Source organism: Suricata suricatta, chromosome 17 (genome assembly GCF_006229205.1).
Source record: "Suricata suricatta isolate VVHF042 chromosome 17, meerkat_22Aug2017_6uvM2_HiC, whole genome shotgun sequence".
NCBI classification, from domain to species: domain Eukaryota; kingdom Metazoa; phylum Chordata; class Mammalia; order Carnivora; family Herpestidae; genus Suricata; species Suricata suricatta.
Genome location: NC_043716.1, coordinates 1,409,218 through 1,420,278, shown reverse-complemented (window position 1 = coordinate 1,420,278; position 11,061 = coordinate 1,409,218). Strand labels below are relative to the sequence as shown.

Here is an 11,061-nt window from a genome sequence, read left to right as displayed (position 1 = left end):
GAGCAGGCCGCGCGGCACGCGGGGGCAGTAGCGGGCACAAGCGCCCGGCTCGCGCTGCAGGGGGCGTGGCTGTGCCTGTGCGGACGGGGCCTGCAGGGGTCCGCCTCCCTCCTGCAGCAGTGGCCACACCACCTGGGCCTTCGGACCACCGGGGGACAAGTGAGTTCGGGGCGGCGGGGGCGGCGGGGGCGGCGGGGGCTAGAGGCACTGAACCGACCTGTCCCCGACAGAGACACTCGAGAGAACTACAAGTGGCTTCCAGCGGCAGTGCGGACAACTGGGGACCTGAGAACTCACCGCCTTCCCAGCCCCGCCCCGCGTTCCAATAAAGCCCATATGAGACCCAACCCTGAGCAGCTCCCAGTGTCGCGTGCCCTTGGCCGCACCCCCAGCTCCGCCCACGCACTCTAGTCCCATGCACGTCTGGTCCCCTCCACGACCCTCTGCGTTCACCTCCCCAGCATCGGCACGCTCAGCGACGTCTCAGGGGTTTTCTGGGCGATCAGGAACAAGAAGACCGTCTGCGCCAGCAGGACGTTGATGGAAACGGTGCACTTCTGGCCGCCGGCTGGAGGGAGCGGTCAGTGAGAGCGGGTCCTGCCCCCAGCAGCGAGCCCGGGGTTAGGGTCCCAGCGGCCCCTTACCCTGCGCGGGCAGGAAGTAGGCAAGCAGCACCAGGCTGGAGATGAGCACGCAGGGCACAATGATGTTGATGACATAGAAGAGCGGCTTCCGGCGAATGATGAGCGTGTAGATGACGTCGATGCCCCCCGGGGTGTCCCCGGAGCCCCCGTGGTAACGGATCAGGCCGGGACAGAAGTCGAGGGCCCACTCGCCGTTCTCTGCGGGCCGGAGGCGCGGTCAGCCCTCGTGGGCCCCACGCCTGGCCGCCGGCCCCGAGGCTCCTGGGCCAGGAAGCGGATATGGCCGGCCCGCCCCCTGGGCCATCCGGCGAGCCAAGGGAGTTCGGGCGAGAGCGCCTGTCCTGGTGCAGGTGCACAGCGGCCACAGGCGAGGAAGCCGTGTGGGGCTGACCCTCGAGGGTGGTCAAGGTCGAGCCCGGCTGCCAAAGCCAAGCTCCAGTGTCGGTGGCCCGGGGTGGCCACCCTCCGCGGGTGTCCCGTCTCCGCACCCCATCTAGAGGCGGGTTTCGGAGCAGAAGCGGGCCTCACCAGTGTATGCCTCAGTGTCAATGTCGATCCTGTTGATGGTCTCGCCTTTCTCCATGGCGAAGACGAACTTCACCTCTTGGGCGTTGTACGTCTGGGAGCTGCGGAGCCAGGGCCGAGCCGGAGCGGAACCGGGATGCTGGGACGCAGGGTGGCCGGCCGGCCGGCCGGCCGCCCCCCGCCGCCAGTAATCCCCCACCCCCACCCCGCCTGGGAGCATCCTGTCCCACCGGAAGACGAGCGAGCAGTTCTGCCAGTCGAAGGGGAAGTAGGTGACCTCCACGGCGCAACTGCTGCGGTAGATGGCGGGGGGCAGCCAGCTCAGGTAGCCACCCTCTTGGACCAGCACGTTGGCGTCGTAGGCCACGCCAAACTGGCCGTCAATGCTGTGGGCTCCAGGAAACTCAGCATTTCTGCAGGGCCGCTAAGCCCTCACCCTCCCAGCCACCCCCTGCCCTGGCCCAGCGCCCCCCAGGCCGCCCTCAGCGCTCACTTGTTTTCCAGCACGATCTCTGGCAGCCACACGAGCTCCGAAGGGACCCGCAGGATTCCTATGCCCCCGAAGTCGTCCTTGCTGAAGTTGAGTCGGTAATCCTGCCACTCCTGAGAGGTGGGGACGGAGGAACGTGCGCCCGGTGCCCACGGGCCTTGGGACAGGGGTCCTCGCACCACACCTCGCCCTGCCCCCTGATCAGACTCACGATTCCAATCCAGACGCTGGTGGTGAGCGTCTCCTCTTTCTCATTCTGCAGGCAGGGATCGGGGCGGTCGGCCGGGGCCCCAGGGTCACACTCGGCACTGGGGGCTCAGGCGGGGCATCTTACCAGAGAGATGAGGTTGGTCAGTGTGACCTTGAGGGTGACGGTGACTGTGTCTTCAGGCTCCTTCGCCGGCCGGCGTTCGGGGTCATAGTTGTCGAAGAGATGGTGGTAAAGACGCACTTCTTCGTTCCTCCCGTCGCTGCCACCTGGGGACAGGTCGGGAGGGCTCACCACGGAGGAGAAGGGGGGGCGCCTCGGCCCCTGCGTCTGCCTCTGAGGCTCTGTGGTTTCCCCGCCTCCTAGACCAGATACTGAGCTTGGGGACCAAGTCTCAGGCCTCAGCCTCCTTCTCAGCCCCTTGTCTTTGTCCTAGCCCCTGTGCCATTGTCCCCGTGCGTGCGTCCCGCCCTGTCCTTACCGAGGAGCTGCAGGAGGAGCAGGGCACCGAGCAGGGCCCCCGCCATCCCGCCGTCTGGTCCCCGGGGTTATTCTGAGCTTTGAGGCCAGGGCGCGGGAGGGAGGAAGGGGAGGTGTTAGTTCCGGGCTGGGTCAGGGGACTGTCACCTAATCCTCCCCCCCTCCCCCGCTGCTGCAGCCAGAGACGACTTGGCGGCTTTCAGGGGCAGCTGCCCCTTCCCAGCATCCTCTGCCTGGTGGGCAGCCAGCTCGCCGGCCACGGCCCCGAGCCTCCAGCCTCGTGACTTTAGAAGCCCAGTGCAGGTGGCGGCCCTTTAGGAGCACCTGGAACCACAGGCCTGTTTGGGGAGGGGGAGGTAACACTGTGCTCAAGTCCCTGGAGTAAGTTGCCTGGGCCGGTGACATCTCTGGCCTCCTGTTGCTAGCGTGGCACACACACACTGTCACCAAGTACACGGCCCGGCCAGGGCACGCAGATGCCGCTTCTGCCCGCGGTTTGGCAAAGTCCGCACAAAGATGTGGAAAGGAGGCAGATGGCCTCCAGATTACTCAGCAGTAACGGACCTAAATTCCAGGTGGGCCCGGCCCCTCCCCCACCCCCAGCCCCTAGACTCAGCAGCACCTGCCAGAGACGCCAGGGTCTCCTTTGCCTCCCTGCTGCCACCTCGTGGCTGCATGTAGTAATACATGTGGTCTTCCCGCACCAAACACTTTTTTAATATTTATTTTTTGGGAGACAGAGAGAGAGAGAGCGAGCACAGGCAGGGGAGAGTCAGAGAGAGAGGGAGACACAGAATCCGAAGCAGGCTCCAGGCTCCGAGCTGTCAGCACAGAGCCTGATGTGGGGCTCGAATTCACAAACCGTGAAATCATGGTATGAGCCGAAATCGGACCTTTAACACACTGAGCCACCCAGGCACCCCTACCCCACCCCCAAACACTTAACGGTTTCTTTTAATGTTTCTCCTAAAGTCTCCTTAGACCAGCCTGGGCATCTGAAGTGCTTGCTTACAATTCCCAGATCCCATCCCCAAAGAACCTGCTTAGGAGGACGCCCGAGGTGGGGTGTCAGGAACCGGGCTGGTGTGTTTTTGAGAAGCTCTCGTGTCTCCCCCGGGGCTGGGGGTGCTGCGTCTTCCCTGCAGCTTCCTCGCCGCAGGGCCGAAGCGGGTCTCCGTCAGGTCCCGGTCAGCAGGTGGGAGGAAGGGTAGGGCATGGGCTCTGTCCCACGGCTTCCCTGACAATGTCCACCTGTGTTGACAGAACACTCTCACGTCCGCCGTCTTGGGGTCTCCTCCCTCCACCGGTGAGGGCCACGCAGCCTGTTCCTTTTCCCACACATCCTGCGAGCCGCTGCTCCCACAGCTGACACGGTCCTTACTGTCCTCGGGGTCCAGCCCCCCCGGGACGAGTGGGGCCCCCCACTCACCCCCTGCATGGGTCCCATCGGTGCATTGCCTCAGATCTGTGCCGTGGCCCGGGCCGGGGCCAAGTGTTCTGATAAAGTGGAGATTTCTTCAGGCATTAACGGGCAGCGCGAGGTCCCCCGCACCGGGCCAGCTGCTCCGATTCTAGCCATGAGTAAACCATGGGCTCAAGGAAGGAGCCAGCTGTAGCTGGTGATGCCAGAAGGGCCCACGGGTGAAAAGCACGTGCCATGGGGCACCTGGAGGTGTCTGACTCTTGATCAGGTCATGATCTCGTGGCTCATGGGTTCAAGTCCCACGTTGGGCTCTGCAGTGACCGTGTGTGGATCCTGCTTGGAATTCTCACTCGCTCACTCTCTTTCCCTGCTCCTCCCCCGCTTTCTCACTCTCAAAATAAACTTTAAAAATTACGAAGCAAGAGCCACGGTGCTCAGCTTCCCTGCGACCCAGCCATCGGCCCCCTGCCCGCGGCTCTGATGACCCTCATCTTCCCCCCGCCCCCCCCCCCACTCCGCTCCGTGCTCCGTTCTACTAGGTCGTGGCCCCTGATCCACCTCTTGGCTGCCATCTGTGGATACAGCCTGTTCGGTCCTTCTTCCCACTGCTCCCTGTGTGGCGCCATGAGGCCTCGGATGCAGCCCGATGTCCCAGACGGTCTGCCAGGTGCTCAGAGACACCCACCCTCCCACCAGGGTTCACGGGTCCAGGGAGGACACCAGCCCAAGCCAGGCCAAAGGAAGCCCTTCCTGGGGCATGTCAGGTGGCCGGCCCCCTGGGGGCCACAGGACAGGACACTTCCGTTCAGAGGCGGGGGGCAGCCTGGTCTCCACATGGAGAGAGAGAATGCACCTCAGGTACAGAGTCAAGTAAAGACAAGACCCCCCCGTTCTTGACTTAAAAATAGCAAAAAGGGGCGCCTGGGTGGCTCAGTTGGTTAAGCGTCCAACTTCAGCTCAGGTCATGATCTCACAGTTCGTGGGTTCGAGCCCCACGTCGGGCTCTCTGCTGACCGCTAGCTCAGAGCCTGGAGCCTGTCTTCAAATCCTGTGACTCCTTCTCTCTCTGACCCTCCCCTGCTCAGGCTGACTCTCTCTCTCTCAAAAATAAATAACATTTAAAAAAATTTTTTAAATAGCATTAAAAAAGTAATCAATAAGTAGAAAGAACACAAAAATTAATACAGGACCCAGGAAACTTAGTTCTGACAAGAAGACAGTAGCCTGTGCTGTTCTTCAGACGTGGGGACAAGTCCATGACGCCGAGCCCTAGGCTTCCCCCACCGCAGACACGGAATCCGGCCCTGAAGAGCCCGGCCGGACCATCCCCAGACCCAGCAGGCAGCCTGGCGCAGGGCGGGTCCTTGGGGAAATGAGCAGCGGGAACCCTAACCCTATCCTCACCCGCGCACGGGCCCTCTCCCTGCTCACTGAGTTCAGCATCTCCCTGCTGGCCAGGCCGCAGGAGGGACGTGACTGGGCTGGGTCCACGGGCCGGTGGCCGGAGAGCAGAGTAGTAAGGGGTCCCGGAGACCCCGGACCACCGGAAACTACAGAGGTGTGAAGGTGGAGGCCGCAGAATGGAAAGGGAAGGTCTGAGATGTGAGGGCAAATTCATGGCATCAAGATCAAGTTAAGTCCCCTAAATGCTGAGGCTGTTACTGCCCCACGTTCTCAGCGCCTTTTCCTCAAATCATAAAGTATATCTTCCCTACGAGGATGTGCAGAAAACACGTGTATGCTTGGAAAAGCAATAATAAAACTCATGCCCACTACCCAGGCCAAGAAATAGACTATTACTGTCCCCAGAAGCCGCTCTACCCTCCCTGGTGGACCTCCTCTCAGTGGTAACCATTACCCTGAAGTTGGAGTTTTTTCCCAGCCATTACCCACTGCGCGTCCCTGTAATGGAAGACTGTGCGCTTAGAACGGGGGGCGCCTGGTGGCTCAGTGAGCTAAGCGTCTGACTTCGGGTCCATCTCACACCTCCTGACATGGGGCCCCACGTGGGGCTCTGTGCTGACAGCTCAGAGCCTGCTTCCTGTCTGCTGTCCCCTTCTCTCTCTGCCCCTCCCCTGCTCCTACCTTCTCTCAAATGAACTCTCTCAAAATAAACAAACTTAAAATAAAAAATAAGTAGGGGCAGCTGGGTGGCTCAGTCGGTTAAGCGGCCGACTTTGGCTCAGGCCATGATCTCAGGGTTCGTGAGTTCGAGCCCCGTGTCGGGCTCTGTGCCGACAGCTCAGAGCCTGGAGCGGCTTCAGATTCTGTGTCTCCCTCTCTCTCTGCCCCTCCCCCACTCATGCTCTGTCTCTCTCTGCATCCAAAATAAACATTAAAAAAATTTTTAAATACAAAAAAGTTATACAGGCTATCACTGGAGACACTGAGAAATCCAGAAAGACATCATGAAAATCAAACCTGTTGAATCACCACGTTGTACGCCTGAAACCGACGTGACGTCGTGTGTCAGCTCTACTCCGAAGGAAAAAAATTCCGGTCTTTCCTGCATCCCCCACGTCCCTCCCGGCAAAGGTTCACAGCTTCGGCAGACCATGAATCTTTCTAGACCAGAGCCCAGCGTGCGCGCGCACGTTCAGGTACACAGAAGCGGCGCCGCGCGTTCCCTCACCTGACCTGCGCAGTAGAGAGTGCGCTCGCCCCCGGGCGCTCGGGCGTCCGCGGGGCGAATTCCTAGCAGTGAGGTCACTGGGGCACAAATTCGTGCACTCGGGCGGGGGGGCGCGCGTCGGTTCAGCGTCCACCTCACGAGATCAGCTCAGCTCAGGATCTCGCGGATCCTCGGTTCAAGCCCCGCGTCGGGCTCTGTGCTGGCGGCTGGGAGCCTACCGGGGAGTCTCTTTACCACTCCCCTGCTCACACGCACACACGCTCTCAAAATAAATAAACTTTAAAAATATATGTACATATAATGGAAACAATATTTTTTTAAGTTTATGTCAGGGCGCCTGGGTGGCTCAGTCAGCTGAGGGTCCGACTTAGGCTCAGGTCCTGAGCTCATTTCGTGGGTTCGAGCCCCACGTGGGAGCCTGCTTCGGATTCTGTGTCTCCCTCTCTCTGCCCCTCCCCCATTCACACCCCATCTCTCTCTCTCTCTCTCTTAAAAATAAACGTGAAAAAATAAAATCTGGGGGCGCCTGGGTGGCTCAGTCGGTTAAGCCTCCAACTTCCGCTGAGGCCATGATCTCACCTTCGCAGGTTTGAGCCCCGTGTCCGGCTCTGTGCTGAACGCTAGCTCAGAGCCTGGAGCCTGCTTCTGATTCTATGTCTCCCTCTCTCTCTGCCCCTCCCCGCTCATGCTCTGAATCTCTCTGTCTCAAAAGTAAATAAAACATTAAAAAAATTTTTTTAAATAATAAAGTCTGTGTATTAAAAAGAAAAAAGCAACTGTTGGTGCCTTTTGGCAAGCCGTTCTCCCCAGAAGCGTGGGCCTGCGGATGCCCCTCGGGCTCACAGCACGAGGGTGCTGGTCTTCCTCACGTCTTCCCCAGGACAGAATGTCCTCGAACTTAAAAAGTTTTTTGCCAAGGCAATAGGTGAAAACCGCTATTCATTATTTTCATTTACGTGTCCTGATGAAGAATGTTGATTTTTTGATCTGATATGAGAATCTGCCAGAGAGTGAAGGTCAAATGGTACCTTTAATGTAGGAATTGAGGCTTCATCAAGTAAGCCCCGCTGGGGGGCACCTGGGGGGCTCAATCAGCTAAACGTCCAGGCTGGCTCAGGTCATGATCTCATGGTCTGTGGGTTCCAGCCCTGTGTCAGGCTCCGTGCTGACAGCTAGCTCAGAGCCTGGAGCTGCTTCAGATTCTGTGCTTCCCTCTCTCTCTGCCCCTCCCCTGCTCGTGCTGTCTCTCTCTCTCAAAAATAAATTTAAAAAAACATAAAAATTAAAAAAAAAAAAAGTAAGCCCCGCTGGGAGAACTGGAAAAACACTCGGGATAACCCACAGAGCCTCCGCTGTCGTCGGCTGCGGGGTCGGACATCTGCACATAAGACGACACCAAGGAAGTCCTAGGGTAAAGCCAGCATGTGTCATCTCGGATCGAGGGAGGCCTTTCTCCCCTTCCCGAAGCCCCAAATCAGAGACCATAAAGAAAAAGAAAATTTTGTGTAGGGTCAAAATATAAAACCACAGGCCAGCGAAGACAAACCCAGAGAAGACACCCTCAGCCCAGTGGTTCATCTCTGTCGATACAGAGCTGGCCGAAAGCCACAGGAGGCTGGGGGTGCTGAAATCCCCTGGGCTGTAAAATCACCACCAGTGGGGGGCAAGGGGGAGAGGACTCCTAGCAGGGAGACAAGGCCATGGTCCAGGGGCTGGGGGGGACCGGAGGACCAGTGCAGAAAGAGATGAAGGTGGTAAAGATAAAAAAAAAAAAAATCTTCAAAAGGGAGGAGTCAACAGTCAGTTAAGCAGCCAACTTCAGCTCAGGTCATGATCTCATGGTTCATGAGTTCAAGCCCCGAGTCGGACTCTGTGCTGTCAGCTCAGAGCCTGGAGCTGCTTCAGATTCTGTGTCTTCCTCTCTCTCTGCCCATCCCCCACCAATGCTCTGCCTCTTTCTCTCAAAAAACAGGGGCGCCTGGGTGGCTCAGTCGGTTGAGTCTCTGGCTTCGGCTCAGGTCAGATCTCGCGTTCGTGGGTTCGAGCCCCGCGTCGGGCTCTGTGCTGACAGCTAGCTCAGAGCCTGGAGCCTGCTTCCGGTTCTGTGTCTCCTTCTCTCTCTGCCTCTCCCCCTCTCATGCTCTGTCTCTCTCTGTATCAAAAATAAATAAAACATTAAAAAATTTTTTAAAAAACCCCACATTTTTTACAAAAGGGGAGGAGCCAAAACGAGAGAGAGAGATGTCAGGGGTGGGTGTGAGAAGAAAGGAGGTGGCGGCATGAGGCATGACTCGTCCCCGGGGTCCCCAGAGCCCAGGAGGCCACGTGCACCCTCCTCAGGAGATGGCCTCTTTACTCACTTGGCTACGGAAGGCAACAAAAGGCCTTGGGACTTCCTGGTGCAGGAGAGAGGGCGTCCGTGGGGGTTTCTGGGCGCCCCCACCAGAGACGTCGCACCGATTTCTCCTTTCAGAACAGAGGAGCCGAGAAGGTGAACCAGGAAGGCAAGTCTCGACATCAGCCAAACACACACAGGACACTCCAGGGAAGCTTCTAGGGCGTCGTGGGCTTGGCTTCAGGCAGAGAAGGTGGTGCGGCTTGTAGATTCTGCATGAAGATCCCGCTGATGAGTCTGGAAGCCCGGGAGAAAATGATGCCGACTCAGAGCAGAAACCACGGCCAGGAACTCCCCATCAGGTCCGTGGACAGCCCGCTGAAGCCACGGTCTTCAAACAAGAAGGCTGCAAGAAACAGTTACAAAATGTTACGGGTTAGATGCAGGGATTCGTGCTCCCAGGCTCCTACCGACATTGGGGCCCCAAGTCCCGTATTAACACAAAGTGTCTACACAATTCATGTTGGAAGTAAGTGAAGCTCAAGGCCTTTTTTAAAAAAGCGGCAGGAGTGACAATGGCGGCAAACGGGGGTCTCGTGCAGAGCCAAGCGTGCATGTCCCCTCCGTTCCTAGGCTTTGTCCGAGAGCAAGGAGGCGCACTGTGCGGAGTTCTGCCCGCAAACCCGGTCGCTGGTCAGTTGGCTGGGGGGACCGGCCAGCAAGGCACATGAGGGGACTGACTGACTTGCTTTTCACCTCCGTAATCTCCTGGCTTGTCTCCATAATCCACAGTCATCTGAGGGATACGTTTGTCAACACTCACGGGACCGTATACCTAAGATCGGTGTATTTCTCGGTGTATAAATTATTACTCAATTTCTTGGGGTGCCTGCATGCCTCAGTGGGTTGGGCATCAGACTCTGGATTTCGGCTTGGGTCATGATCTCACGGTTGGTGAGTTCAAGCCCTGTGTCGGGTTCCAGGCCAACAGTACGAGCCTGCTTGAGATTCTCTCTCTCACTCCCTCTGCCTCTCCCCTGCTCATGCTCCCTCTTGCTCTCTTTCTCAAAATAAATAAACTTTAAAAAAAACAAAAGAACAAAACTATCATGAATGCTTCTCCTGCCAATACTATATTCTAAATTAGTGATGGCAAACTGTTAGGGATGTAGTTTACTGCTAAGGATTCAATTCTGCTCTTTTGCACCAAAGCAACATAAAGGCAGATACATTCACCCCCATTGGGGTTGAAACACTGTCACCTCCTTGAAAGTTGTCTTTGTATTAGTTGAATTATATTACATGTCACATTTTGATTAAATGTGACCAGTTTTTACAGAAGACATCTATTTCTCTGATCATTTGATCCTGTCCATTTGTTTTAAGAATTTATTTTTTTATGTTTATTATTTAAAAAATCTTTTAACATTTATTCATTTTTGACCGACAGAATGCAAACAGGGGAGGGGCAGAGAGAGGGGGAGACACAGAATCAGAATCAAGGTCCAGGCTCTGAGCTGTCAGCACAGAGCCCACGAGTGGTGAGATCATGACCTGAGCCAAAGCCGGACGCTCAACCAACTGAGCCACTCAGGCACCCCAGTGTTTGTTTATTTTAGAGAGAGAGAGAGCAGGAGAAGGGCAGAGAGAGGACAGAGTATCTGGATAAGGCTTTGCACTGACAGCAGTGAGCCCAACGTGGGGCTTGAACTCACAAACTGAGAGATCATGACCTGAATCAAAGTTGAACGCTCAATCGAATGAGCCACCCAGGTGCCCTTAAAGATTTATTTTAAGTCATCTCTACACTCAGTGTGGGGCACAAACTCACATCCCCGAGATCAAGAGTCACATGCTCCACTGACTGAGCCCGCCGGACGTCCCTCATTTGATCCTTTCTATTTAATAATATGTAAGACTGATTTTTAAAGGGAATATATGATCAGAGTTAAGTTAGTTTTCTCCCTGTGGCCTAAGTGCAGAAAGAACAGACTCCTGTATCCGATGGTGTCTCTCTAACCACGTCGTCTGAACGTGCGAGAGGCTTTCCTGGGCAAGAGTCTGAAATAGGAATTCTCTTCACTGTATCCCAGGCTGGGCTCTTCGTATTCATTCCTATCCATCCATTATGAAAAATAAGTGTCGCTTTCTATGTAAAAGGGGGGACCCTGGACCCCGAAGCGGAGAGCAGCAGCGGCCCCGGCAGCCTTACAGGGGAGCCCCCAGACTTTCACGGTGCGGTCGTCTGACTTAACACAAGTTCTCCCGAACAGAAGCAGGGGGCAGCAAGCCAACCCGCTTTACGAAGTTCCTGCTTCAGCTAA

The 11,061-nt window shown here is 56.8% G+C and overlaps 1 protein-coding gene across 1 annotated transcript in view; it reads right to left on the bottom strand.

The window, feature by feature from the left end:
• CHRNE (cholinergic receptor nicotinic epsilon subunit) overlaps positions 1-3,639 on the bottom strand; it is a 5,847-nt gene extending 2,208 nt beyond the window's left edge. Inside the window, exons 1-9 of the mRNA XM_029928477.1 lie at positions 3,387-3,639; positions 2,349-2,425; positions 1,994-2,136; positions 1,871-1,915; positions 1,663-1,772; positions 1,400-1,555; positions 1,173-1,270; positions 645-842; positions 454-568 (exon numbers count right to left, since the gene is read on the bottom strand). Coding sequence (XP_029784337.1) covers positions 454-568; positions 645-842; positions 1,173-1,270; positions 1,400-1,555; positions 1,663-1,772; positions 1,871-1,915; positions 1,994-2,136; positions 2,349-2,394 — 911 coding nt within the window. The 5' untranslated portion in view covers positions 2,395-2,425; positions 3,387-3,639. The remainder of the gene's footprint in view (positions 1-453; positions 569-644; positions 843-1,172; positions 1,271-1,399; positions 1,556-1,662; positions 1,773-1,870; positions 1,916-1,993; positions 2,137-2,348; positions 2,426-3,386) is intronic.
• Positions 3,640-11,061: the final 7,422 nt, after the last annotated feature.